Source organism: Mixophyes fleayi, chromosome 2 (assembly GCF_038048845.1).
Source record: "Mixophyes fleayi isolate aMixFle1 chromosome 2, aMixFle1.hap1, whole genome shotgun sequence".
Taxonomy (NCBI): domain Eukaryota; kingdom Metazoa; phylum Chordata; class Amphibia; order Anura; family Limnodynastidae; genus Mixophyes; species Mixophyes fleayi.
Window position 1 is genome coordinate 5,426,879 of NC_134403.1, and position 27,342 is coordinate 5,454,220.

Genomic DNA, 27,342 nt, shown 5'->3' on the forward strand with positions numbered 1-27,342 from the left:
AGGGAAGCACAGGAGAGGAAGGACATAAAGGGAAGCACAGGAGAGGAAGGACATAAAGGGAAGCACAGGAGAGGAAGGACACAAAGGGAAGCACAGAAGAGGAAGGACACAAAGGGAAGCACAGGAGAGGAAGGACATAAAGGGAAGCACAGGAGAGGAAGGACACAAAGGGAAGCACAGGAGAGGAAGGACACAAAGGGAAGCACAGGAGAGGAAGGACATAAAGGGAAGCACAGGAGAGGAAGGACATAAAGGGAAGCACAGGAGAGGAAGGACATAAAGGGAAGCACAGAAGAGGAAGGGCAGGTGATAAACTATAGAAGAGGAAGAACATAATAAGTACTGGAGGGGAAGCACAGGAGAGAAGAAGGAAAACAAACGTGGAAGACCAGGAGGAGAACGGGGGTTGTGGTTGTGAGGAAGGACACACAAAAGAAAGCACAGGAGAGGAAGGGCAGGTGATAAACTATAGAAGAGTAAGAATATAAGGACTGTAAGGGAAGTACAGGAGATGAAGGTCTGGCAGAGGACTTTGGCATTAAGTGTTCCAAGTCCTCTCCCAATCACACTATTGAGCAGATGTATTAACCATCATTGTCCATCGATTTATAGACTATAAATTCCACCAAAAGTGAATTTACTTATACAGTGTGTAATGGTGAAGGTGAAGCAACCCAACACTTAAGGACTGTATTACTGGAACTCAGCACCTCTGTGAGATGACCTGTTGCACCACAAACCTTGATTCATGCGACATATAGCAGCAACTGCGCCCTTCTCTAACAATATTGTTGGTTATATTAGCTGTATTTTATAGTGTAACATGTTTATACTGATTTGTGCATGGAGTGAGATGTGTGCAGGATGCAGGGTCTGCCCCTGAATACACCTTCCATAAATAATAAGCCCCTATTACATCGCCTTAGTCCTCATCTCCCTCCTGTTCTCGCACATCCACTCTGTGAATACCGCGCTCTAATTATCTGCTCTCATACTGGCTTCAGAAGAATGGGAAAAAGAAATACGGTTTTCTATCAAACCAATACAGAAAATAACTTCTAAACAAATCACTGACTGTGTCTGCCCATCACAGGGTACAAATGGCATCTTTACGCTTAATAACTATGGAAACTGTGACTTCTAGTACAGATAAGGTGTAACAATATCTACAACAAAGTAGAAATTGCAGGAGTATAGAAATATTTCTATTAATAGTAGAAGTGGGAGCTATTAGGTAGATAAGATTAGATACTAAGTTTCATATAACATTACCGCTGTCTTTTCACACTCTGACTCAACATTTCCCTCCTATTTACATTTTGTTTAAAGTGGTCCATTGAGCAGACAGAGCATTAGAAGATCTTCACTACAATAGTTTTGACTTGTAATAAGTATCTGTCATTCTATGCAATCTCCATATCTCCAAGATGGTCCATATCTCAGGGAAGCACGAGATGAAACACTGGTTCTAAATACAATATGTGAGCACTGTACAATATTATAGGTATTCATGCAATTAATGTTTATCCATTGAGCCCATCTGACATCTATTCTCTCATTATAACCAGCACTGCTGTACGTGCTGTGGTTACACCATCATGATGCTACAGGATTATTACACTGGAGATCTGAACTAACGCCCGTGGGTGAGAAAGACCAATAACTGCACAGATTGAACTTTTCCAATAACTTGTAGTCAGGAATCGTTCTGGAGGACGTCTCTGATAAGCGAGTTACTCATTCACTGTCAGATATATGAAATGGATGTTTCCGGGCATCTGTGCTGGACCTGACTGTATGTCAAGACAATGTGTGATTTGGGCAGAAATAAATCATTCCCATATTATTAAGGAAACATACTTTTGCCTGTAGGAAGCTCTCGATAAAAGTAGTGAAATATGGCAGGAGCTATAGACAGTTTTTTAAATGGTTTGCAGGTCTTTTTAGATACATTTAATATACTGAACAGGAAGTCGGGAGGTTTTTGGATTTAACGCAGAAAGAGATGGATGCTTGCAATGAGTTTTTGCTTCTAGACTGTAAACAGATTGGTGACCAGCAGTTACTGAGCAGCTTAATATGATGATAGCAAAGAGCAGTGACCACCATTAGTGTCGTTCTCTATAAAGTCCTAGGAGAGCGCCTGGACAATTAGAGATGGCCTCTGAGTCAGACTGCACACTGCGCTATGCTCTCTCCTGTCCTCTCTATAGCACCCAATGCCGCTGATTGGGGTATGACCTATTTGTCACAATGTTGCATCTTGGAACATCTGAAGATATTAGCAACCAATGATGACCTGCAGCCATTTCCTCCTGTTGGTGCTACAAAAACACAGACTATCCCCAGCTCTGTGCTGGACGTCATTTGCAAAAACAAGAGGGGCTGGGGGAACGTTCCTCCATTACCAGCCTTCCAGTCATCGCCATGTCTCAACGCAGACGTACATTGCACCAAATACCAGCAGTTATGGATTTCAGCAACTGCGACTTTTATTAAATGAAGGGTCAGCCCATCATGGCTCACTGGGTTTCTGGGATTGCCAGTTGCAGCCTATGTGCTCTGATCCGATAAATCCAAAACTGTCCAGGGCCATTTAATGAGTGTAGTTCTATGGAACTGGCTCACAGCATAAACCAAGTCAAAACCTGGAGTGGTCCCTCAAGGCTCTGCCCTCTGGCTTCTGAATATATCTCTTCTCATGGTGAACTAATACATTCCTGCGGCCTCCACACAAATCTACCTCTCATCCCATGACCACCCTCCTTCTCTGTTATCCCAGATCTCCATCTGCCTCTCTGCCATCTCCACCTGGCTATATCAAGGCTGCCTAGAGTTCATCATATCAGAAATATTCATCTCCCCCCCCCTCCTTGTATCACTATCCTTTCTCTAATCTCTCTCACTCTGGACAATATCACACTCTTCCCTATTCTCTAATCCTGCTGTCTTGGTGGTATCCTAAAATCCGCCCTCTGCTTCAATCCACACATCTACTCCCTTGCGTGTCTTTTCACCTCCTCCTTCGAAACAGTGCCAAAATCTGCCTCTTTCTCTCTCTCAGGACATAAATGAAAAACCTTATCCATTTTCTTATCATCATCAGCAGCTGTTTATATAGCGCCACTAATTCCACAGCACTGTTCAGAGAACTCACTCACATCAGTCCCTGCCCCATTGGACCTTACAATCTAAAATCCCTAACACACACACAGACACGCACAGACTAAGAGACACTAAGGTCAATTTGATAGCAGCCAATTAACCTACCAGTATGTTTTTGGAGTGTGGGAGGAAACCAGAGCACCCGGAGGAAACCCACGCAAACACGGGGAGAACATACAACTGACTAACAACTATTTTCCATTCTGCAATAACATTTTTTTCCATGTACTACAATAACAGATGTTTCCTCTCAATTTCAATAATATCAATTTCTCCATTAAAAAATACTAGGTACTGTCAGATCTGAGCATGCAACATTTTTCAGGCAAATCGAAGGAGTAGAAATGGCATTATCAACACTCTGACACTGTATAAGTAGCTAGAAAATGGGTGACGTATAGATGAAGGGCAACTTTTGCTAAAGCCAGTGGATGGGCCGCACGGTGGCTTAGTGGTTAGCACTTCTGCCTCACAGCACTGGGGTCATAAGTTCAATTCCCAACCATGACCTTATCTGTGAGGAGTTTGTATGTTCTCCCCGTGTTTGTGTGGGTTTCCTCCGGGTGCTCTGGTTTCCTCCCACACTCCAAAAATAAACTGGTAGGTTAATGGACTGCTAACAAATTGAACCTAGTCTGTGTGTATGTATGTTAGGGGATTTAGACTGTAAGCTCTTTTGGGACAGGGACTGATGTGAGTTCTCTGTACAGTGCTGTGGAATTAGTGGCGCTATATAAATAACTGGTGATCATGATACTGATTCCCAAACAGGCCAGCAACGGCAATGTGTATTACCGGTGGACCCTCCATAGATTGTTATATATTATGTGGTCTTATTTGTGTTGCCATGTAATAATTTTTTATTTAAGGTGACACTTACTCAGTGACAGACACATCAATATCTCGTCTTCTGCTAAATATTAGGTAATGTGGTATTTTGCTTCCAACGAATTGAAATGTAATCACTCAGAAAAGGTTATGAAAATGTCACTGTGCCGAGCTATGACAGGCAGCATTTAATCCGCAGATAGAGCGCCCGAACCCCGCCAGCGAGACGCAGCAGCTCCATTACCAGGTGTCTCACTGATAATTTCAGCTCTGAGTAATTTGTCCGCTTTCATATTGCTAAATTCAAATTGGTGATGGATTCTCACAGCTTCCAAAGGTAACACACGAAACCTTTACTGATTATGCATTTTAATTATTTTCATACATCACCGAAGAAATACAAAGTAATGCGCAGCCAGACTCATGTTAATTGCCTGATTCGTGCTCCGAGCCTTAAATTTAACAAAAATAATAGTACTAAACGGAGGGATGGTGGAAATGGAGCTGTGTCAAAGAGGACAATCACTGTGACATAAATACAAAATATAAAAAAAATAAAAATAAATCTACAATTCACTTCTTTCCCCCCGACAGGTATTTATGGACTTTTGGGTTGTGCCAGCAAATAGCATTGTGACCTCAAAAAACTAAATCTTTGGACAGTAGGACCCAATGCTCATAGTTTCACTGTTATAAAGGGAAAAGCCATAGGACAGCACTGAGGGTGTATCAGCATTATCAGGGGAGGGGGGGGGGGGGGGGACAGCAAATTATTTATTTATTTAGATTTAAGCGTCTATTTAGCATTTCTGTCACTACATTTCTAAGAGACCTGAACAATAAATAAATACTTTTCCTGGAGGTCTCTGGTTACACGGCGTTGGCAGGATGGATGCAGTGGACGTACAATACAGTTACACTGCTTGGTGAATAGACCTCGCCATACATAAGGCCGGGTTAATGGTGTTTGGGCTATTGCTGGAGGTAACCGCCTCAATCCATAGAGATATCATATTACTAGTGACAGCCGCCTTCTCCGAGAAGACTTTTCACCCATTGATAAATCAGCCCCTTATGTAGATTCCATCCAAACAGCGACGCCTGGGATATAAGTCCCCGAATCAGGGTGATTATATTATATTATAGTCTTCACCAACCTTAGTGTGGCGTCAGTTTGTCGTGAAGCTAAGAAATGATTGTGGGGAACAGAAGCCTGTTAGTTACTGTCTGATACAATATGGTTTATATATATATGTTGTATGAACATCCTAAGACGGCCGTGATGCTTCTTCTCCTGTGATAAAAATCTCTTTGCATAAATATATATATATGATACAGGCTGATTAGACCAGGCAATGAAACTGATGGAACCTATATTGTACAATCCCATTTACATCATTGTAATTAATGCAAATTGCAAACAAAGAATCACACTGATCTATAACAGAATCACAGAGATACAGGAGACATGAAACTCACCCAGATGTGTGAAGAGATTTTTGGCAACTTGCAGTAGGGCCTGTGGATGACAAATGCGACATCTCACTTACAGAAAGCAGACTGAGTGATACAAGATACAGATATATTACATTATTTTATCAAAGTGAGACACCTTAGTGAGACCATAGCTAAGGGCCAATATACAAAATATCTGGGTTCTATTAAAATGTCATTACAAACTATCACTCATAAAGGTAACATTTGAAATGATAAAATAGAGATATAACAGTAGCAGTGATGCAATTCATGGTTATTGGGGTCCGAGGCTAAATATAAATCAGGACCCCCCTACATGCCCCCACCACTAATAACTCCCAAAACACACATCCCATCTACCCCCTCCACAGACGTTATAATTACCCTGCCCCCTGCCCACCCCCCCCAGGATACCTGTACCCCCTTGTGCTTCCCAAGGCTGTCCTGAGTCTGCCTGGCACATTAGGGTCTCAGCGGGGCCACAGGGGCATTAGTCCAGGACGACGATGCTGTTGCTATAACTGGTTGTTATGTTACTGATCAATAAAAGACTATAGGGAACTTAAACCGTCCTAATGACCCATGGGGGGGCTTTAAAAGTGGAGTCCCAAGCTCCTTATATGATTTTATATATATATATATATATATATATATATATATATATATATATATATATATATATAAAATAGATACAATGTTATATGTAGTTTATCATCTTTATTGTAGCAACATTTTTTCACTGAATATCGTGAATATAGTAAAAACTACAGGTAAATGTTTCAGAAACAAATCCTTCTCCACATTTGAGCCATCTAACGTATAGGCTGGATGCGCTCACAGATGTGATTTATAGCTCCTCTGTGTCTTTATTCTGTACAGAATATAAATAATGTATCTTATATTGAACAACTGGTTACATTTTGCAGTGGCTGTGTGGATGCTGCTCACTAGAGGGCGCTGTGACTCCAGTCTGTGCAGCCTGCGGTGGGACCTGGAGCCTTCAGTCCTTCCCAGTGTATCCAGCACAATCTGTGCTGTTCTCCAACCATCTGACCATTCTCAGTCACACAGACCTCCCCGGAGGCTGTTTAGCTCTTATGTGTTCAGACTGCCCCAGGACACACAAGCAGCAGTCACCAGTTATATGATGGGATTCTAACAGTCTGTAACATCAGACAGAGTAATAAGGATTACCACAACCTGTGTATGAGGGTCTGGGATCATTATACCACATGTTAGCAGACCAATATAAAAGCCACAATCTGAAGGAAATAAGCTCCAGCCCTGAGATGGTTAACTATATACAATATATACACTATATACACAATATACACAATATACACTATATCCACAACATACACTATATACACTATATACACTATATACTCTATATCCACAATATACAATATATCCACTATATACACAGTATACACTATATCCACTATATACACAATATACACTATATACACTATATACACTATATACACAATATACACAATATCCACAATATACACTATATCCACAATATACACTATATCCACTATATCCACTATATACACTATATAGACTATATCCACAATATACACTATATCCACAATATCCACTATATACACTATATCCACAATATACACTATATACACCATATCCACTATATACACTATATACACTATATCCACTATATACACAATATCCACTATATCCACTATATACACTATATCCACAATATACACTATATACACCATATACACTATATCCACTATATCCACAATATCCACTATATACACTCTATACACTATATACACTATATCCACAATATACACTATATCCACAATATACACTATATCCACTATATACACTATATCCACAATATACACTATATACACTATATCCACAATATACACTATATACACTATATCCACAATATACACTATATCCACTATATACACAATATCCACTATATCCACAATATACACTATATCCACAATATACACTATATACACAATATCCACAATATACACTATATCCACAATATACACCATATCCACAATATACACTATATCCACTATATACACAATATACACTATATACACAATATACACTATATCCAGAGTATACACTATATACACAATATATACTATATCCACTATATACACTATATCCAGAATATACACTATATACACAATATATACTATATCCACTATATCCACAATATTCACAATATCCACAATATACACTATATCCACAATATACACTATATCCACTATATACACTATATCCACAATATCCACTATATACACTATATCCACAATATACACTATATCCACTATATACACTATATCCACTATATCCACAATATACACTATATCCACTATATACACAATATCCACTATATACACAATATCCACTATATCCACTATATCCACTATATACACAATATACACTATATCCACTATATACACTATATACACAATATACACTATATCCACTATATCCACTATATCCACTTTATACACAATATACACTATATCCACAATATACACTATATCCACTATATACACTATATCCACAATATACACTATATCCACTATATACACTATATACACTATATACACTATATACACAATATCCACAATATACACTATACACACAATATACACTATATCCACAATATACACTATATCCACTATATACACAATATCCACTATATACATTATATACACTATATACACAATATCCACTATATACACAATATACACTATATACACAATATACACTATATACATTATATACACTATATCCACTATATACACAATATCCACTATATACACTATATACTCTATATCCACAATATACAATATATCCACTATATCCACTATATACACAGTATACACTATATCCACTATATACACAATATACACTATATACACTATATACACTATATACACAATATACACAATATCCACAATATACACTATATCCACAATATACACTATATCCACTATATCCACTATATACACTATATACACTATATCCACAATATACACTATATCCACAATATCCACTATATACACTATATCCACAATATACACTATATACACTATATACACTATATCCACTATATACACAATATCCACTATATCCACTATATCCACTATATCCACTATATACACAATATACACTATATCCACTATATACACTATATACACTATATACACAATATACACTATATCCACTATATCCACTATATCCACTTTATACACAATATACACTATATCCACAATATACACTATATCCACTATATACACTATATCCACAATATACACTATATCCACTATATCCACTATATACACTATATACACTATATCCACTATATACACAATATCCACAATATACACTATACACACAATATACACTATATCCACAATATACACTATATCCACTATATACACAATATCCACTATATACATTATATACACTATATACACAATATCCACTATATACACAATATACACTATATACACAATATACACTATATACATTATATACACTATATCCACTATATACACAATATCCACTATATACACAATATACACTATATCCACTATATACACTATATCCACAATATACAATATATCCACAATATACACTATATCCACTATATCCACTATATCCACTATATACACTATATCCACTATATAAACTATATACACTATATCCACGATATACACTATATCCACAATATACACTATATCCACTATATCCTCTATATCCACTATATACACAATATCCACTATATCCACAATATACACTATATCCACAATATACACTATATCCACTATATACACAATATACACTATATCCACTATTTCCACAATATACACTATATCCACTATATCTGCTATATACACTATATACACAATATACACAATATCCACTATATACACTATATCCACTATATATACAATATACACTATATCCACTATATCCACTATATCCACAATATACACTATATACACTATATACACTATATCCACTATATCCACTATATCCACTATATCCACTATATCTACAATATACACTATATCCACAATATACACTATATCCACTATATCCACTATATCCACTATATCCACAATATACACTATATCCACTTTATACACAATATCCACTATATCCACAATATACACTATATCCACTATATCCACAATATACACTAAATCCACTATATCCACTATATCCACTATATCCACAATATACACTATATCCACAATATCCACTATATACACAATATACACTATATCCACAATATACACTATATCCACTATATACAGTATAACCACAATATCCACTATATACACTATATCCACAATATACACTATATACACTATATCCACTATATACACTATATCCGCAATATACACTATATACACAATATACACACAATATACACTATATCCACTATATACACAATATACACTATATCCACTATATACACTATATCCACAATATACACTATATACACTATATCCACAATATACACTATATCCACTATATACTCTATATCCACTATATCCACAATATACACTATATACACTATATCCACAATATACACTATATCCACTATATCCACAATATCCACTATATCCACAATATACACTATATCCACTATATCCACTATATCCACAATATACACTGTATACACAATATACGCTATATCCACTATATCCGCTATATACACTATATCCACAATATCCACTATATACACTATATCCACAATATACACTATATCCACTATATCCACTATATCCACAATATACACTATATCCACTATATCCACTATATACACAATATACACTATATCCGCTATATCCACTATATCCACTATATACACTATATCCACTATATCCACTATATACACTATATCCACAATATACACTATATACACAATATACACTATATCCACTATATCCACTATATACTCTATATCCACTATATACACAATATCCACAATATACACTATATACACAATATACACTATATCCACTATATCCACTATATCCACTATATCCACTATATACACAATATACACTATATCCACAATATACACTATATCCACTATTTCCACTATATCCTCTATGTCCACTATATACACTATATCCACAATATCTACTATATCCACAATATACACAATATCCACTACATCCACTATATCCACTATATCCACTATATCCACTATATACACAATATACACTATATCCACAATATACACTATATACACTATATCCACTATATACACTATATCCACAATATACACTATATCCACTATATACACTATATCCACAATATACACTATATCCACAATATACACAATATACACAATATACACAATATACACTTTATCCACTATATACACAATATACACTATATCCACTATATACACAATATACACTATATCCACTATATCCACAATATACACTATATACACTATATCCACAATATATACTATATACACTACATACACTATATCCACAATATACACTATATCCACTATATACACAATACACACTATATCCACTATATACACAATATACACTATATCCACAATATACACTATATCCACAATATACATTATATACACTATATACACTATAAACACTATATCCACTATATACACTATATCCACTATATACACTATATCCACAATATACATTATATACACTATATCCACTTTATACACAATATCCACTATATCCACAATATACACTATATCCACTATATCCACTATATACACTATATCCACTATATACACTATATCCACAATATACACTATATACACAATATACACTATATACACTATATACACTATATCCACTATATACACTATATACACTATATCCACTATATACACAATATACACTATATCCACTATATCCTCTATATCCACTATATCCACTATATACACAATATCCACAATATACACTATATACACAATATCCACTATATACACAATATACACTATATCCACTATATCCACTATATACACTATATCCACAATATACACTATATCCACTATTTCCACTATATCCTCTATGTCCACTATATACACTATATCCACAATATCTACTATATCCACAATATACACAATATACACTATATCCACTATATCCACTATATACACAATACACACTATATCCACAATATACACTATATCCACTATATCCACTATATACACAATATACACTATATCCACAATATACACTATATCCACAATATACATTATATACACTATATACACTATAAACACTATATCCACTATATCCACAATATACACTATATCCACAATATACACTATATCCACAATATACATTATATACACTATATCCACTTTATACACAATATCCACTATATCCACTATATCCACTATATCCACTATATCCACAATATACACTATATCCACAATATCCACTATATACATTATATCCACAATATACACTATATCCACAATATACACTATATACACAATATACACTATATACACTATATCCACTATATACACAATATACACTATATCCGCTATATCCACTATATACACAATATACACTATATCCACTATATCCTCTATATCCACTATATACACAATATCCACAATATACACTATATACACAATATCCACTATATCCACTATATACACAATATACACAATATACACTATATACACTATATCCACAATATACACTATATCCACTATTTCCACTATATCCTCTATGTCCACTATATCCACAATATCTACTATATCCACAATATACACAATATACACTATATCCACTATATACACAATATCCACTATATCCACTATATCCACTATATCCACTATATACACAATATACACTATATCCACAATATACACTATATACACTATATCCACTATATACACAATATACACTATATCCACAATATACACTATATCCACTATATACACTATATCCACAATATACACTATATACACTATATACACAATATACACTTTATCCACTATATACACAATATACACTATATCCACTATATACACAATATACACTATATCCACTATATCCACAATATACACTATATACACTATATCCACAATATACACTATATACACTATATACACTATATATACAATATACACTATATCCACTATATACACAATACACACTATATCCATAATATACACTATATCCACAATATCCACTATATCCACTATATACACAATATACACTATATCCACAATATACACTATATCCACAATATACATTATATACACTATATACACTATAAACACTATATCCACTATATCCACAATATACACTATATCCACTTTATACACTATATCCACAATATACACAATATACACTATATCCACTATATCCACTATATACACAATACACACTATATCCACAATATACACTATATCCACTATATCCACTATATACACAATATACACTATATCCACAATATACACTATATCCACAATATACATTATATACACTATATACACTATAAACACTATATCCACTATATCCACAATATACACTATATCCACAATATACACTATATCCACTATATACACTATATCCACAATATACATTATATACACTATATCCACAATATCCACTATATCCACAATATACACTATATCCACTATATCCACTATATCCACTATATCCACTATATACACTATATCCACAATATACACTATATCCACAATATCCACTATATACACTATATCCACAATATACACTATATCCACAATATACACTATATACACAATATACACTATATACACTATATCCACTATATACACAATATACACTATATCCGCTATATCCACTATATACACAATATACACTATATCCACTATATCCTCTATATCCACTATATCCACTATATACACAATATCCACAATATACACTATATACACAATATCCACTATATCCACTATATCCACTATATCCACTATATACACAATATACACTATATCCACTATATACACTATATCCACAATATACACTATATCCACTATTTCCACTATATCCTCTATGTCCACTATATACACTATATCCACAATATCTACTATATCCACAATATACACAATATACACTATATCCACTATATCCACTATATACACAATATCCACTATATCCACTATATCCACTATATCCACTATATACACAATATACACTATATCCACAATATACACTATATACACTATATACACTATATCCACTATATACACAATATACACTATATCCACAATATACACTATATCCACTATATACACTATATCCACAATATACACTATATCCACAATATACACTATATACACAATATACACTTTATCCACTATATACACAATATACACTATATCCACTATATACACAATATACACTATATCCACTATATCCACAATATACACTATATACACTATATCCACAATATACACTATATACACTATATATACAATATACACTATATCCACTATATACACAATACACACTATATCCATAATATACACTATATCCACAATATCCACTATATCCACTATATACACAATATACACTATATCCACAATATACACTATATCCACAATATACATTATATACACTATATACACTATAAACACTATATCCACTATATCCACAATATACACTATATCCACTTTATACACTATATCCACAATATACACTATATCCACAATATACACTATATACACTATATCCACTATATAAACTATATCCACAATATACACTATATCCACAATATCCACAATATACACTATATACACTATATCCACAATATACACTATATACACAATATACACTATATACACTATATACACTATATCCACTATATACAGTATATCCACAATATCCACTATATACACTATATCCCCAATATACACTATATACACAATATACACTATATCCACTATATCCACTATATACACAATATCCACTATATACACTATATCCACTATATCCACTATATCCACTATATCCACTATATCCACTATATACTCTATATCCACTATAACCACAATATCCACTATATACACAATATACACTATATACACTATATCCACAATATCCACTATATACACTATATCCACAATATACACTATATCCACAATATACACTATATACACAATATACACTATATCCACTATATACACAATATACACTATATCCGCAATAAATACTATATACACAATATACACTATATACACACAATATACACTATATCCACTATATACACAATATACACTATATCCACTATATACACTATATACACACAATATACACTATATACACTATATACACTATATACACTATATCCACAATATACACTATATACACTATATCCACAATATACACTATATACACAATATCCACTATATCCACTATATACACTATATCCACAATATACACTATATCCACTATATACACTATATCCACAATATCTACTATATCCACAATATACACAATATACACTATATCCACTATATCCACTATATACACAATACACACTATATCCACAATATACACTATATCCACTATATACACAATATACACTATATCCACAATATACACTATATCCACAATATACATTATATACACTATATACACTATAAACACTATATCCACTATATCCACAATATACACTATATCCACAATATACACTATATCCACTATATACACTATATCCACAATATACATTATATACACTATATCCACTTTATACACAATATCCACTATATCCACAATATACACTATATCCACTATATACACTATATCCACAATATACACTATATCCACAATATCCACTATATACACTATATCCACAATATACACTATATACACAATATACACTATATACACTATATCCACTATATACACAATATACACTATATCCGCTATATCCACTATATACACAATATACACTATATCCACTATATCCTCTATATCCACTATATCCACTATATACACAATATTCACTATATACACTATATCCACTATATACATTATATCTACTATATACACAATTTACACTATATACACAATATCCACTATATACACTATATACACAATATACACTATATCCGCAATATACACTATATACACACTATATACACACAATATACACTATATCCACTATATACTATATCCACTATATACATTATATCTACTATATACACAATATACACTATATACACAATATCCACTATATACACTATATACACAATATCCACTATATATACACTATATCCACAATATACTATATCCACTATATACATTATATCTACTATATACACAATATACACTATATACACAATATCCACTATATATACTATATACACTATATCCACTATATACACAATATACACTATATATACAATATACACTATATCCACAATATACACAATAAACACTATATCCACTATATCCACAATATACACTATATCCACTATATCCACAATATACACTATATACACTATATCCACAATATACACTATATCCACTATATACACATTCCCACAGAGCTACACCCAGATCTGATAGCCTGCACCACTTTTGGAGACCAAGAATCATTATATTCCCACCAAAATCAGGACCTTGGGAGGTATATGTTTTACACTAATGTTTGTTTGGAACTGGGTGTGGCCAGGGGCTGACTGGGGCATTTGCCTTTTTACCATTAACATGTTCCTAATAGGCTGCTGAGATTAGTCCCGCCCCCTCCCCAGGCCAAAATTTTCCAGCCAGCCCCTGGGTGTGGTTTGGGTGGATAGCGGGAGGGGCCTAATGTTGGCAGGTAGGTATAAGGTAGGTATACTGAATACAATATTCACCATCTCTCTGTATTCTCTGTGCTTTATAAGGTAATATTTATTATATAGGAGTGTTTAAAATGCACAAAAATGTCATAGTCAAGGTCAATAATAAACATAATGATGGGGGTTGTAGTACAGGTATATCTGCGTGTTACACGCATCCGCTCTGCTGGTGGTATTCTGTCACAGCGGGGGCAGCCATCTTGTGGGCTGAGGCAATATTCAGGAACTAGTGATGTCACTAAGACATGATAAATAATCAGCCTATTAATTCACAATGACATTTCTGAGGCATGAGGCACCAGTGCCTCAGTGGTCTCATTAGTTCATAATGAATTGTTAGATTGAACATTATTTCAGCCAATGAATCTATGTAAAGCCCCCGTGTGTGTACCTGGTCCCTGCTCACCCCTCCCCCACACATATAACATTGGTTAACCCCTGCTGTGCCAGACATACATGTTCCAGGAGCTTTCTGCTATCACAACGTCAACACATCAGTTATTTTATAATAAGTCATTCTCCCCTTGGTAATCTCCAGCTCCACACAGTTTGATTACTTCCCATTATTACCTTGATTATAAATGCAGTTACGCATCTTAATTGTTGTACCTTGGGCACTGAAATAACACCTCCCGCACCGGCAGGATGAGGGGGCTGCGAGAGGGGGCAGCGGAGTTAATTACGTACAGACATTTATAATGATTTACAGTGTACTGATCAGTCTCCTATTCCTCAGACTCAGAGAGGTGACATTATCTCAGTTACACGCTTCACCTGATTAACAGTATAGAGGTATTACAGTCAGAATACTCTGTATATACTAGTCTCAGGTTAAGCAGGTACCAGTGATCAATACAACAATCAACACGTCAATCAATTCATCAATCCATCGGTCAATCAATCCATCAATCAATCTGTCAGTCAATCAATTTATCAATCAATTCATCAATCAATTCATCAATACATCAGTCAATGAATCTATCGATCAATTCATCAATCCATTCATCAATCAATTCATCAATCAATTGGTCAATCAATCCATCAATCATTTCATCAATCCATCGGCCAGTCAATCTCATCAATCTATGCCATACACCCAGATAGGCAACTTCTGTATCTGAGCGGCTGATCAACTATAACACCCAGCATGCTTTGTCAGCGAGTACGATTCCCAGTGTACATTATGACCATCTTCTCCCCCAGCACAATGGCACCATTTTGAGGTTCAGCCCATCCTTACTGTGGAGAGTTAAGATGGGAGATACAGGTGGAGGACATATGTGTGACATTATAATAGTAAAGAGCCTGATTTAACATCCTTACCACAGCAAGCAGCAGCCTGGCAGGGTGTGTCTGCAATCAAACAGAGCACCTGGAACAAACTCCTTTTTTAGGCAAAGTGGGAGTGTCACCTGTCCATCAAGTTAGGGCTGTGGGAGGAGTGTATACTATTTAAACCTGTTTCATTGCTATGGGGTAACCGATGCCATACAGTGGCCAGTGGCTAGGGAGTTGTCAATTTACTCATGGTTTAGGCATTTTGAAGTATCATAGCTATCTCCTACATTAGTATCGCATTATACCGCAGCCCCTATAATACTGAATGGGTCTGAGGCTATTTATCAAGCTCAAAAGGCCTAACTTTTGGGTGCTTGACCCGATGGCTAACACTGTCTGAAGATGGCCATTTAATCCTATGGGGACAACATCGCACGGGAGGGATGCTTGGACCCCTCTCCGGCAGGCTCCATGTATCATCTCCGTTAAATACCAGAATTGGCACATGCCCAACCTAGTGCCAGGATTGTTAGTATAGTAAAGTTATTGCCTCTTATTGGATGTCCTTGGATTATTTAAGAAAGGGCTGCGCTATATCATCCCTTATTGTTGCGATAAGGGTTGATAATTAACTGGGTGACTTCACATGAAAGTCTGAAAGTGAAGAAAAATATTTTCAGGCAACGACCTGTAGAACTGATGGAAAGGAACAACCGGGTTCTAGAGTAGGTCGGATAATGAAAGCACCCCTGCATCATATGTGTACTTCATGTTTGGGGGGTTTAGGGTTGTGGGGGGATGCGGTGACTACAGGGCCCTCTAAAGAGACCATCGCACAGGGCGTATGGACCTCACATGCTCAGGTCAGGTCGTCGCTCTGCAGAGAGGGGGAGACCTGGGGAGCGACAACGGCATCGCTGCGCCCCATCTGTGTCTGAGGGGGGGGGGAACTCACAATAATGTAGACTGGGAATCTCGTCTCTGTCCTCTACCACCTCAGCTGGGCGGCTGCTCTCTGGATCAGTCACCATCTCTAAAAAGAGTAACGATGAAAGAAAAGCAATTCTGGGACACACTCGGATGAGTGTTGTTGTATGAAGCCCCCACTCAGCAGGATGAGGCAGGTCTGTCTTCCATGTGTCAGTACTATAAAACAAGCCTGTGACCCTGTAGGTGATTATTGCTGTTTTCATTACATTACTGACCCACCTCCCACTCACACGCAGGGAGACCCCCGGGTTCATTCATCATCTATAGACTAGATGTAATTAATCCCTCTGCTTATCCGCTAATTTCCAGCAGAGAACCGGTGAGATACAATATGAATAGGGAGGAATCTGGGGAGGTAAGTGGCAGCGTTAGAGATGCAGAAGGTGTCGGAGATATGATCAGTTATCAGTGTCTGGCTTGGAAGGTTAAACACACCACAAGGTATAAGAAGATCTTCATTTCTTTACTCTGTACTGTTCTGATTCCTTCTATTCTATGTATAAATATATTGTATTTGGCGCATTGATTTCCCAGAATTGTTATATGATTTATGTAGCTCATGATACAAAACCAGTAAGAGCTTCATTCCCGTGTGCACCAGTGCTATCCTATGCATCGTCATAGGGACCCCTGGAAGCAGAACTACAAATCTCAGCATGTCGTGTCAGCCAAAAGAGAGACATGTGTTTAACCAGCCTCTTCTTGTAAGCATAACAAGTTCTGTGCAACACAGCTAAATCCGATTAAAAGGACTTTCTTACCCTGTCCTGTCTGATTATTATTGCCCCAGGGGTGTAACTAAGGGGTAATTAGCAAGAATAACTTACTGGAAGAAAGAGGTTAAACTGGACCCTAAATTGGCATACCTTGCAAAATATAAATATTCAAAGTTGGGACAGAAATAAGTTCCTCCCACTATCTGCCCAAACCACTCCCACATTGTGAGGCCACACCTATTTGGGGTCAGTACACCAGGACAAAATAGAGACTGTTGGGAGAAACGTGTTTTGGGATCTTTCTATTTTGCAAGATCTGCAGAATATATAAATATACAATTATCACATCCCTATAGACCAGTGTTGGCTGACCTGTGACATCCCAGATGTTGTGAAACTACAAGTGCCAGCATGCTTTGCCAATATATAGCAGTTTATTGCTGGAAGGGTATGCTGGGACTTGTAGTTTCACAACACCTGGGGTGTCACAGGTTAGCCAACACTGCTATAGACCAATAACTCTACATGACTGAACATGACCTGTGTGTGCGGCAAGTGAAATAACGCGTTACACCGTACGGTGGGTTTCCATTAAGTGTTGGGAGCTGACTGACACTTTTTATGCGCCAGCGATGAGCTGTGTTCCAGCACGTGGTGAGCACTGCTCCGACGCACCTCAGAATAGGGCATACTGGTGCCTATGGAGAATGTGCCTCTTATGAAGTAGGGCAGACGATCTTCTCCGTTGCACGATCCATTTCTACAACATCTGGACTGATTTGTAAACCTTCACACTTTGCTAATCCCTTTCTGCCTGGTTACATTCATATAAATGTTTTCTTCCAGCGAGCGCTGGCTCTGGGGAGTGCGCGTCTTCCCGCGGTGAGATGTCACATTACACAGAAACATGCCTGCAATAGAAGGACCCTTCCAGCTGAGTACTCCGTTATCATTCCACTAATTAATGGCTTTATAAGATTTCTCTGGATAGTAATCAGTTTATATTAAACTCATTCTCATATAAAACATTCCCCTTGTTCCCATGTAGAAGCAGAATTGGCAGAGAAAAAACAAAGCATCTCTTTAGGCCATTTCATCTATTTAGTTTTTCCTTAAAAGAGATTTCCGCCTTTATACACTAAAGGCCAAATCAATAAATCACTGATACCCTCATGGCCGATTCTCCAAACGGAAGCTGGATGGCTCGGTGGGTTTGTCCCAGTCTCCAGAATGACGGATCTGTGGCATATTTGGCTACACTTTGGGCCTGATTCATAACTTCATATGTGTGCCCTAAAACCCACCTTACCCCAATGAACGCAACTCATGCCCGAACACATATGACTCTTACTACTGCCAACGACTTGAGAGGCGAAACAACGAAGGGAATTGGCGGATAAAGGTAGGTAATGTACAGTAAGGGTTTGTGTGACGATATGTGGTTCTCAAATCACTCGGACACGGTATTAGGGGAAAAATAGAAGGATGATTTATTCTGCAGAACAGGATTAAATACAGCATGGCCACGTAACGATAGCAGGTCCAACAAGTGAGGAAATGAGTTCAAATAATGTTCCACAGCGCATCTGTGGCAGAGCATCACCTCTTGGCTAAAAGTTAGTCACACCGGTCCAGCTCCCAGGGTAGCCTCTTTTATCACCTCCTAATCCCACCTTGGGATCTGTATGCCCAGGGGAGTTGCAAAAGGTCTTGATTGGTGGGCTGCTTACACCATCCAGCCCCCTCCCCTACCTCCCCAGGTGTCTTCCCTCAGGTGACCACTGCTGGGTCAGGCTCCTGGCTGTCTGTAGAGCTCACTAGTGGACAATAGGGAGCAAACATAAATAACAATGATAGCTTAATTCACTTAACTCCTGAGTGTTCCCTGTGGAGGTAAAATTTAACCCCTGAAGTACTTTTCCAAGGATATGTTATATCTGATACTTCCTGATAACAACAGGGCTAAAAAGTGCAAGAGGTTGTAACACCATACACCATGCCTGTTCCTTTACAGTTTGTTTCAACAGTTTCTTTAAGCTGTGTTATTTGCCCCAGCTACAGGGCAGATAAGTGCGAACTGACGGTGATGACTGGAACAGTGTAGTCTTTGTATTAAAAAGTAGACGTATGTCACTAGACAGCAAAGAAAATATGTATGCAAGGAATATTGACCATATAAACGTATTGTATGTACATATCAAGAACATCCTGATTTATGTATTTAATGTAAATATTTTACATTTCTATTAATAATTATAGTATTATGAGTTGATAATTTCTTTTATATATTTTTCTTGCATTCTTGTATTACACATATCCATGCGTGTTTCCTGCTCTATGTTCTGTCTGATAAGACACAACAAGTATCGTACAGCCAGAGAGTACTTATGACCAGATTCAGATGGAAACGTATCTTGAGATCCGCTTGTACGTGAATACGGCCGCACGACGCTCAAGTCCCGTCATTATTTTAAAAACGCAACTTCTGTGCAAGAAGATGAATCAGGTCCACAGCTGCCAGGCTTACCGTATGTCTGCTATGTACCGGTGAGAAGGCTGCTGAGTCTTACCTCCCCAGCATGCTTATATCCGGCAATAACAATATTGCTGGTGGTGACCTTTGATGTATGGGGCATAGCGAACATTCCCCCAAGAAATAGATAAATCTGCCTCTGTACGTGTCACCTGTGTTGGTTAAATCTTCAACTACCCAATGGGTTTGTATTGGTCACTTTAAGCTGCAGGACCACCTAGAGCGCAGCCGGCTGGCTGCACGCAGTGGTCCGTCTCACACTCTGAAAGCTGGGGCTCAGTGATGTCACTGAGGGGACCAATAAGAAGCAGCAAACACAAACATTCTCTCTCCCCATTGGTCCTGTCACTCCCCCCGCCCCCCTCCATACTCGGGACTGAATCACAATAATAAGGCCACAGACCCCTCCAGTCCTTATCTGGAACATAATCCTGACCAAGGCTTTAATCTGCCATTTGGAAAATTCTTCTGTTATGTTATAATGCTCCAGTGATTTTAATAAATATAAACAGGATATAGCTTATAATCGGTGAGTTCTGATGTCATGATTCAGTGTTCATTAAGAAAACTTGCAAAATGCTCCTTACTCTACGAATATATTTAGTAGCACATGTATAGACTCTATTTTCTTGCTATATAAATTATATGCAATAATATAATTTTTATTTAGAATTCCAATATCTAATCCCAATTGTTTTTCACTTTATGTTCCTGTTGTTGTTGAAAATAAACAGAATTTTTAAAAAAAAGAAAAAGAAAGAAAACGTGTGTGTTATACCCACTACTATAGATTAATACTGATAACAAAAGTCTAGAAGGAAGTGGGATCAAATAACACTGAGTTATTTTGCATATTATACTTATTGTGTTATAATAGTTACGTTGTACATATTACAATGTTCCTGTAGTGTTACATACAATGAAATACATAGATAGATATTTACTGCAAATACCTTGATTACTAAAGACACACTTGGGGCCTGATTCATTCTGGAAAGTAAAGCAAAAAATCCAATACGAGGGGTGCAAATGAGTTTATTTTGCACATAAGATAAATACTGGCTGTTTTTTCACAAATACTTCGCTTTATTATTACACTGACATTAAAAGTTAATCTAGGACATGTTCTACTGCAACTATAAATCTGCCATCACATTTTACATTAACCTCCCCCTCCAATGTAACATGGTTTTGCCCATGTGCAAAATTACTCATTTTTTTTGCTTTCCTTTCCTTAATGAATCAGACCCAGTAAGTTTCGGTGAGTGTACGACTGATAGCGGCCACCTGTCTGCCCCTCAGAGGTTCCTGGTTAGGGGGACGCTCTACATATTAATAATTAGGTTAATTACATGGGAATGAGAAGCATTCATCACCATCAGACAGCAGAGCAGCTGTGTGAATAGACCGGTAACCTTCTGCCACATCTACACCTAATGATGGAACCGGATCACTCACATTTACGTTTGATACAAGTTGTTTGTTGTAGTTTGGACCCCTTGTAGTGTATGCGTTGCATATACACGTCTATGACTTTACCAGGTACGCACTGATAGGGTCTACTCTACAGACAGGGAGGAATCTGACCAAGAGTCGTCTAATCTCCCTTCATGTAATGGACAATAACCGGTTGGACACACAGGACAAGCAGCGATGATGGTTGGACCAGTACTGGAGTCTGAGGAGGAGAATGCGGCTCACCTGACATTCACACTTTAATTTCTCCTCCTTCTGGAAGGCCAAGGTGCTGGTGAGCACTGTGGACGTGTAACGGAAACAATGCTGGATCTTATGTTCATCTACTTCAGTGTAGCTGGGGAGAGAAGTACAGAGAATCATTCTGGAAGTCAAGGCTGGGACAACTTCTAGAGAACATGATGCATAAACATAGATACAACAGAAACAAGGACAAGTTGTTATATTTTCACAAATTATTATATATATATATATTTTAACACCTGTTAATATTAAAGTCATTAATAAATATATTTTCATAATTTTTTTTTATTTATTTTTTTACGTGAAATACATTTATTAGGACGTTATATCTACTGTACATAAAATGCATTTTTACAGTAGCTCTCGATTGCAAACACGCGTTGAAGCCTACATACACAGCTGTCATCACTGTCACCTGGTACTTACACCTGACCTGTACAGGCCCAGCGCTCCCATTAGGCAACCTTAGGCAGTTGCCTAGGGCGTCGGGACCTGCAGGGCGCCGCTGACTAGATTTTCTAATCTAGTCAGCGGCTCAGGAGAGGGTTGCTTTTCAGTGTCCGCGGCGCATCAGTGAAGTATCACACTGTCTGTCACTGACAGTGTGAATAAAGTTCTCTCCCGACGCCCCTCTCCCCTTCCAGCATGCATCACTCCGCCTCTGTGTGAAGAAGGCGCGGATCAGCTAGAGAAAAGAAAGAAATGGTGAGTAAAATCTACTTTTTTTTTCTAGTGTCTTCGCGGCGGAGGGGGGGGGGGGGGGGCGGTGAAATTTTGCCTAGGGCGCCGTGAACCCTAGCACCGGCACTGGACCTGTAGCTGGTACAAGAGATACGGCTAAAAGTCATGTACCCGGAGATACATCGAGCTGGAATCAGATAGGTACATTGACTACATGCATACGGTCCTATCCCTTCCCCGTTACACCCTGTCGGAAGTGTCCTTTACGTTACAACCTAATAAATACACTTACGATCACTGGTGTATGGTCCATTTCTGAGAATACGCAGAGCGACTTTACGCAAAATACAACATGTATTGGCTAGATAGCGGTAGCTGACCAAGTGAATCAGTTGTCCACTATTTATACACTGGTTGTATGAGAACTTACGTGTGGTAATACGGGGCCTGATTCATTAAGGATCTTAAATGAAGAGGTATCTTATTTCAGTCTCCTGGACAAAACCATGTTACAATGCAAGGGGTGTAAACTAGTTTTCTGTTTTGCACATAAGTTAAATCCTGACTGTTTTTTCATGTAGCACACAAATACTTGATAACTTATTTGTACACTGAAATTTAAAATTGATATTTGTGTGCTACATGAAAAACAGTCAGTATTTAACTTATGTGCAAAACAGAAAACTAGTTTACACCCCTTGCATTGTGACATGATTTTGTCCAGGAGACTGAAATAAGATACCTCTTCATTTAAGATCCTTAATAGTTCAGGCCCACGGTTTGGTTCAGACTGCAGAGTACCATCATAACCACACAAATTCACCAGGTAATTACAAAATAACTAAACGACAGAACCAGCAGTGGAGATTTACAAGAAATGTTCCCGCATTTTAGTGATTACAGAGGACCACTGATGTTTTACAAGACATTGGATTTACACGTCAGTCACGTGATACTTTGAGATCAGAGTTGAGATAAGTTGAGATCAGAGTAATTGTTCATAAGCTGAAAATCAGGCAGACGGACATCTATAGGACGGGCTCCCGAAGTCTACTAGGCTGAGGGTAACTGTAAGCAAATTTACTGACAATAAACAATAAATAATAGCATTGCACTGTTAATAAACAAAACATTAAGGGCTAGATTTACTAAGCTGCGGGCTTGAAAAAGTGGGGATGTTGCCTATAGCAACCAATCAGATTCTAGCTTTCATTTATTTAGTACCTTCTACAAAATGATAGCTGGAATCTGATTGGTTGCTATAGGCAACATCCCCACTTTTTCAAACCCGCAGCTTAGTAAATCTAGCCCTAAGTTTCAACCTCCACAATGAAACATTGCAGAGATCCAGGGAAATAATTTGAAAAAAAAAGTCATCAGAACATAACAAAACGGATCAGGTGAGAGGGAAAAGAGGAGAGAGAGGAGACGGCAGAAATAAGAAAGAGAAGCTTCCCTGTTACAAGTAGTTTCTATTATCTGGAAGACCTATTAGAAGTGAGCTGACCACTTACTTCTAAGTGGATCTATATATATCTATCTACACTTCCATTTGTGCAATTCGGGACACAACAGCAGAGGAGTCTATTTATACCCATAAGACTCAGCTAATGACTGACCTTAGTTACATTTGTCCGTAGTGTTGTGTTTTTGCCTCTAGGGATATTTTTGGGACTTGACTTGTTCCTAATGTTGACTTTTTAACACTGTATGTTGCTCTATTTAGCGGTTCCCATCCATTTTGTTAAGAAATTACAGGAATAACAAAGTTATGTCGTAGTGAAAAAAAAAGGGACTTATTGCAGTATCGAGAGCAGACAGGAAAAGCAGTAACGTAATACAGGGATGAATAAGTAGCCACAATGTAAAACAGGGATCCTACAGTTGTATAACTGTCTTGTTGCAACGCAGAAATAAACAATATCTCTAAAGAAATACTGGTGTAGGTTTACACAGCCTGAAGCTAGATTGGAGCAGATTATATAGTCCGAGGCAATGCATGATAATAAACAATGTATCTGATGGAATCTGAGATATGAAAACTAATCTAATCCTCCAGCGCTCTCTAATCCCCCCGTACGTCTTAGTTTTCCACCTCCCAATGTAGTTTTCTTACATAACAGTGGCAGTTCCTCTGCATTCTGTACCATAGTTCCACAGTATTCCTATAATACCAGGGTTACCCTTGGGCCATAATGTAATGCCCTGTGTGGTGGTATCCTAGGTAATTAGGGGACTTATCTCTGTCTGTCATGAAAACAACTACCAACCAAAGCAGAGTTTGCTGGGTTTAAGGTGAACCTTAAATGTTGGTTAATAATCTGCACAGAACTCTCTCTCGTTACTCATCACTCACTGATATGTAACATTCATGGCACCAACAGGTCAATACAAACATCTGCTGCCTCCGTAATACCAGGCCGATACATCATGTCTATCACCCGACCTTCCAGAGCAGACGTACAGATGGAGAGGAGGCTCCTAATGCATCTACAGACAGAACATTTATTTTACAATTAAACGGTCTCAGAGAGTCAGCTGCTTCAAAGGCAACTTATATGGGAATGTGCACTCAGCTAAGAAGAAAATTCAGTTTTCAACTGCAAAAGTTTTAGGGACAACCTGTGATGCAATATTCATATTACACTATTATGCCCAGCAATTTGCAGCACATAGATTGTATTACATACGTGTAGATCTACGCGAGGAATCAGAAGTAAGGTTGTTGTATTACTCCAACACTTGGATCACTTGTGTGTTTGTTATGAGACATAGGTAAATGTATCAGGTCTGACCTCCTGTGTGGATTTATCAAGAAGATTCACACAATTATTTCATTATGGGGTTTTCATCTCAGCAAAAGCGTTTACTGAAATTTTTTGGTTAAGTCACAATACAAAAACTATAAACAACAGGTAAAAAGATAGAATGGGAAGGGGGGAAATGAGATTGGGCAGATATTAAAGTCTTAAACTTGGGGAGTTGATGAACGATGATGTGATTGCATTGTCTAGTAAGGGAGAGAATAATATCTAACATATTAGTACTACTCCCCCCACAGTCCTGAACAGCAGAATGGTGGA

The 27,342-nt window shown here is 37.0% G+C and overlaps 1 protein-coding gene across 4 annotated transcripts in view; it reads right to left on the reverse strand.

Moving 5' to 3' along the window:
• The window catches only part of PDE2A (phosphodiesterase 2A), a 661,195-nt gene that overhangs the window by 70,571 nt on the left and 563,282 nt on the right, over positions 1–27,342 (reverse strand). For all 4 annotated transcript variants that reach the window (XM_075198335.1, XM_075198336.1, XM_075198339.1 and 1 more), the window contains 2 exons: positions 23,561–23,672; positions 5,473–5,512 (listed from right to left, as the gene is read on the reverse strand). In XM_075198335.1, coding sequence (XP_075054436.1) covers positions 5,473–5,512; positions 23,561–23,672 — 152 coding nt within the window. The remainder of the gene's footprint in view (positions 1–5,472; positions 5,513–23,560; positions 23,673–27,342) is intronic.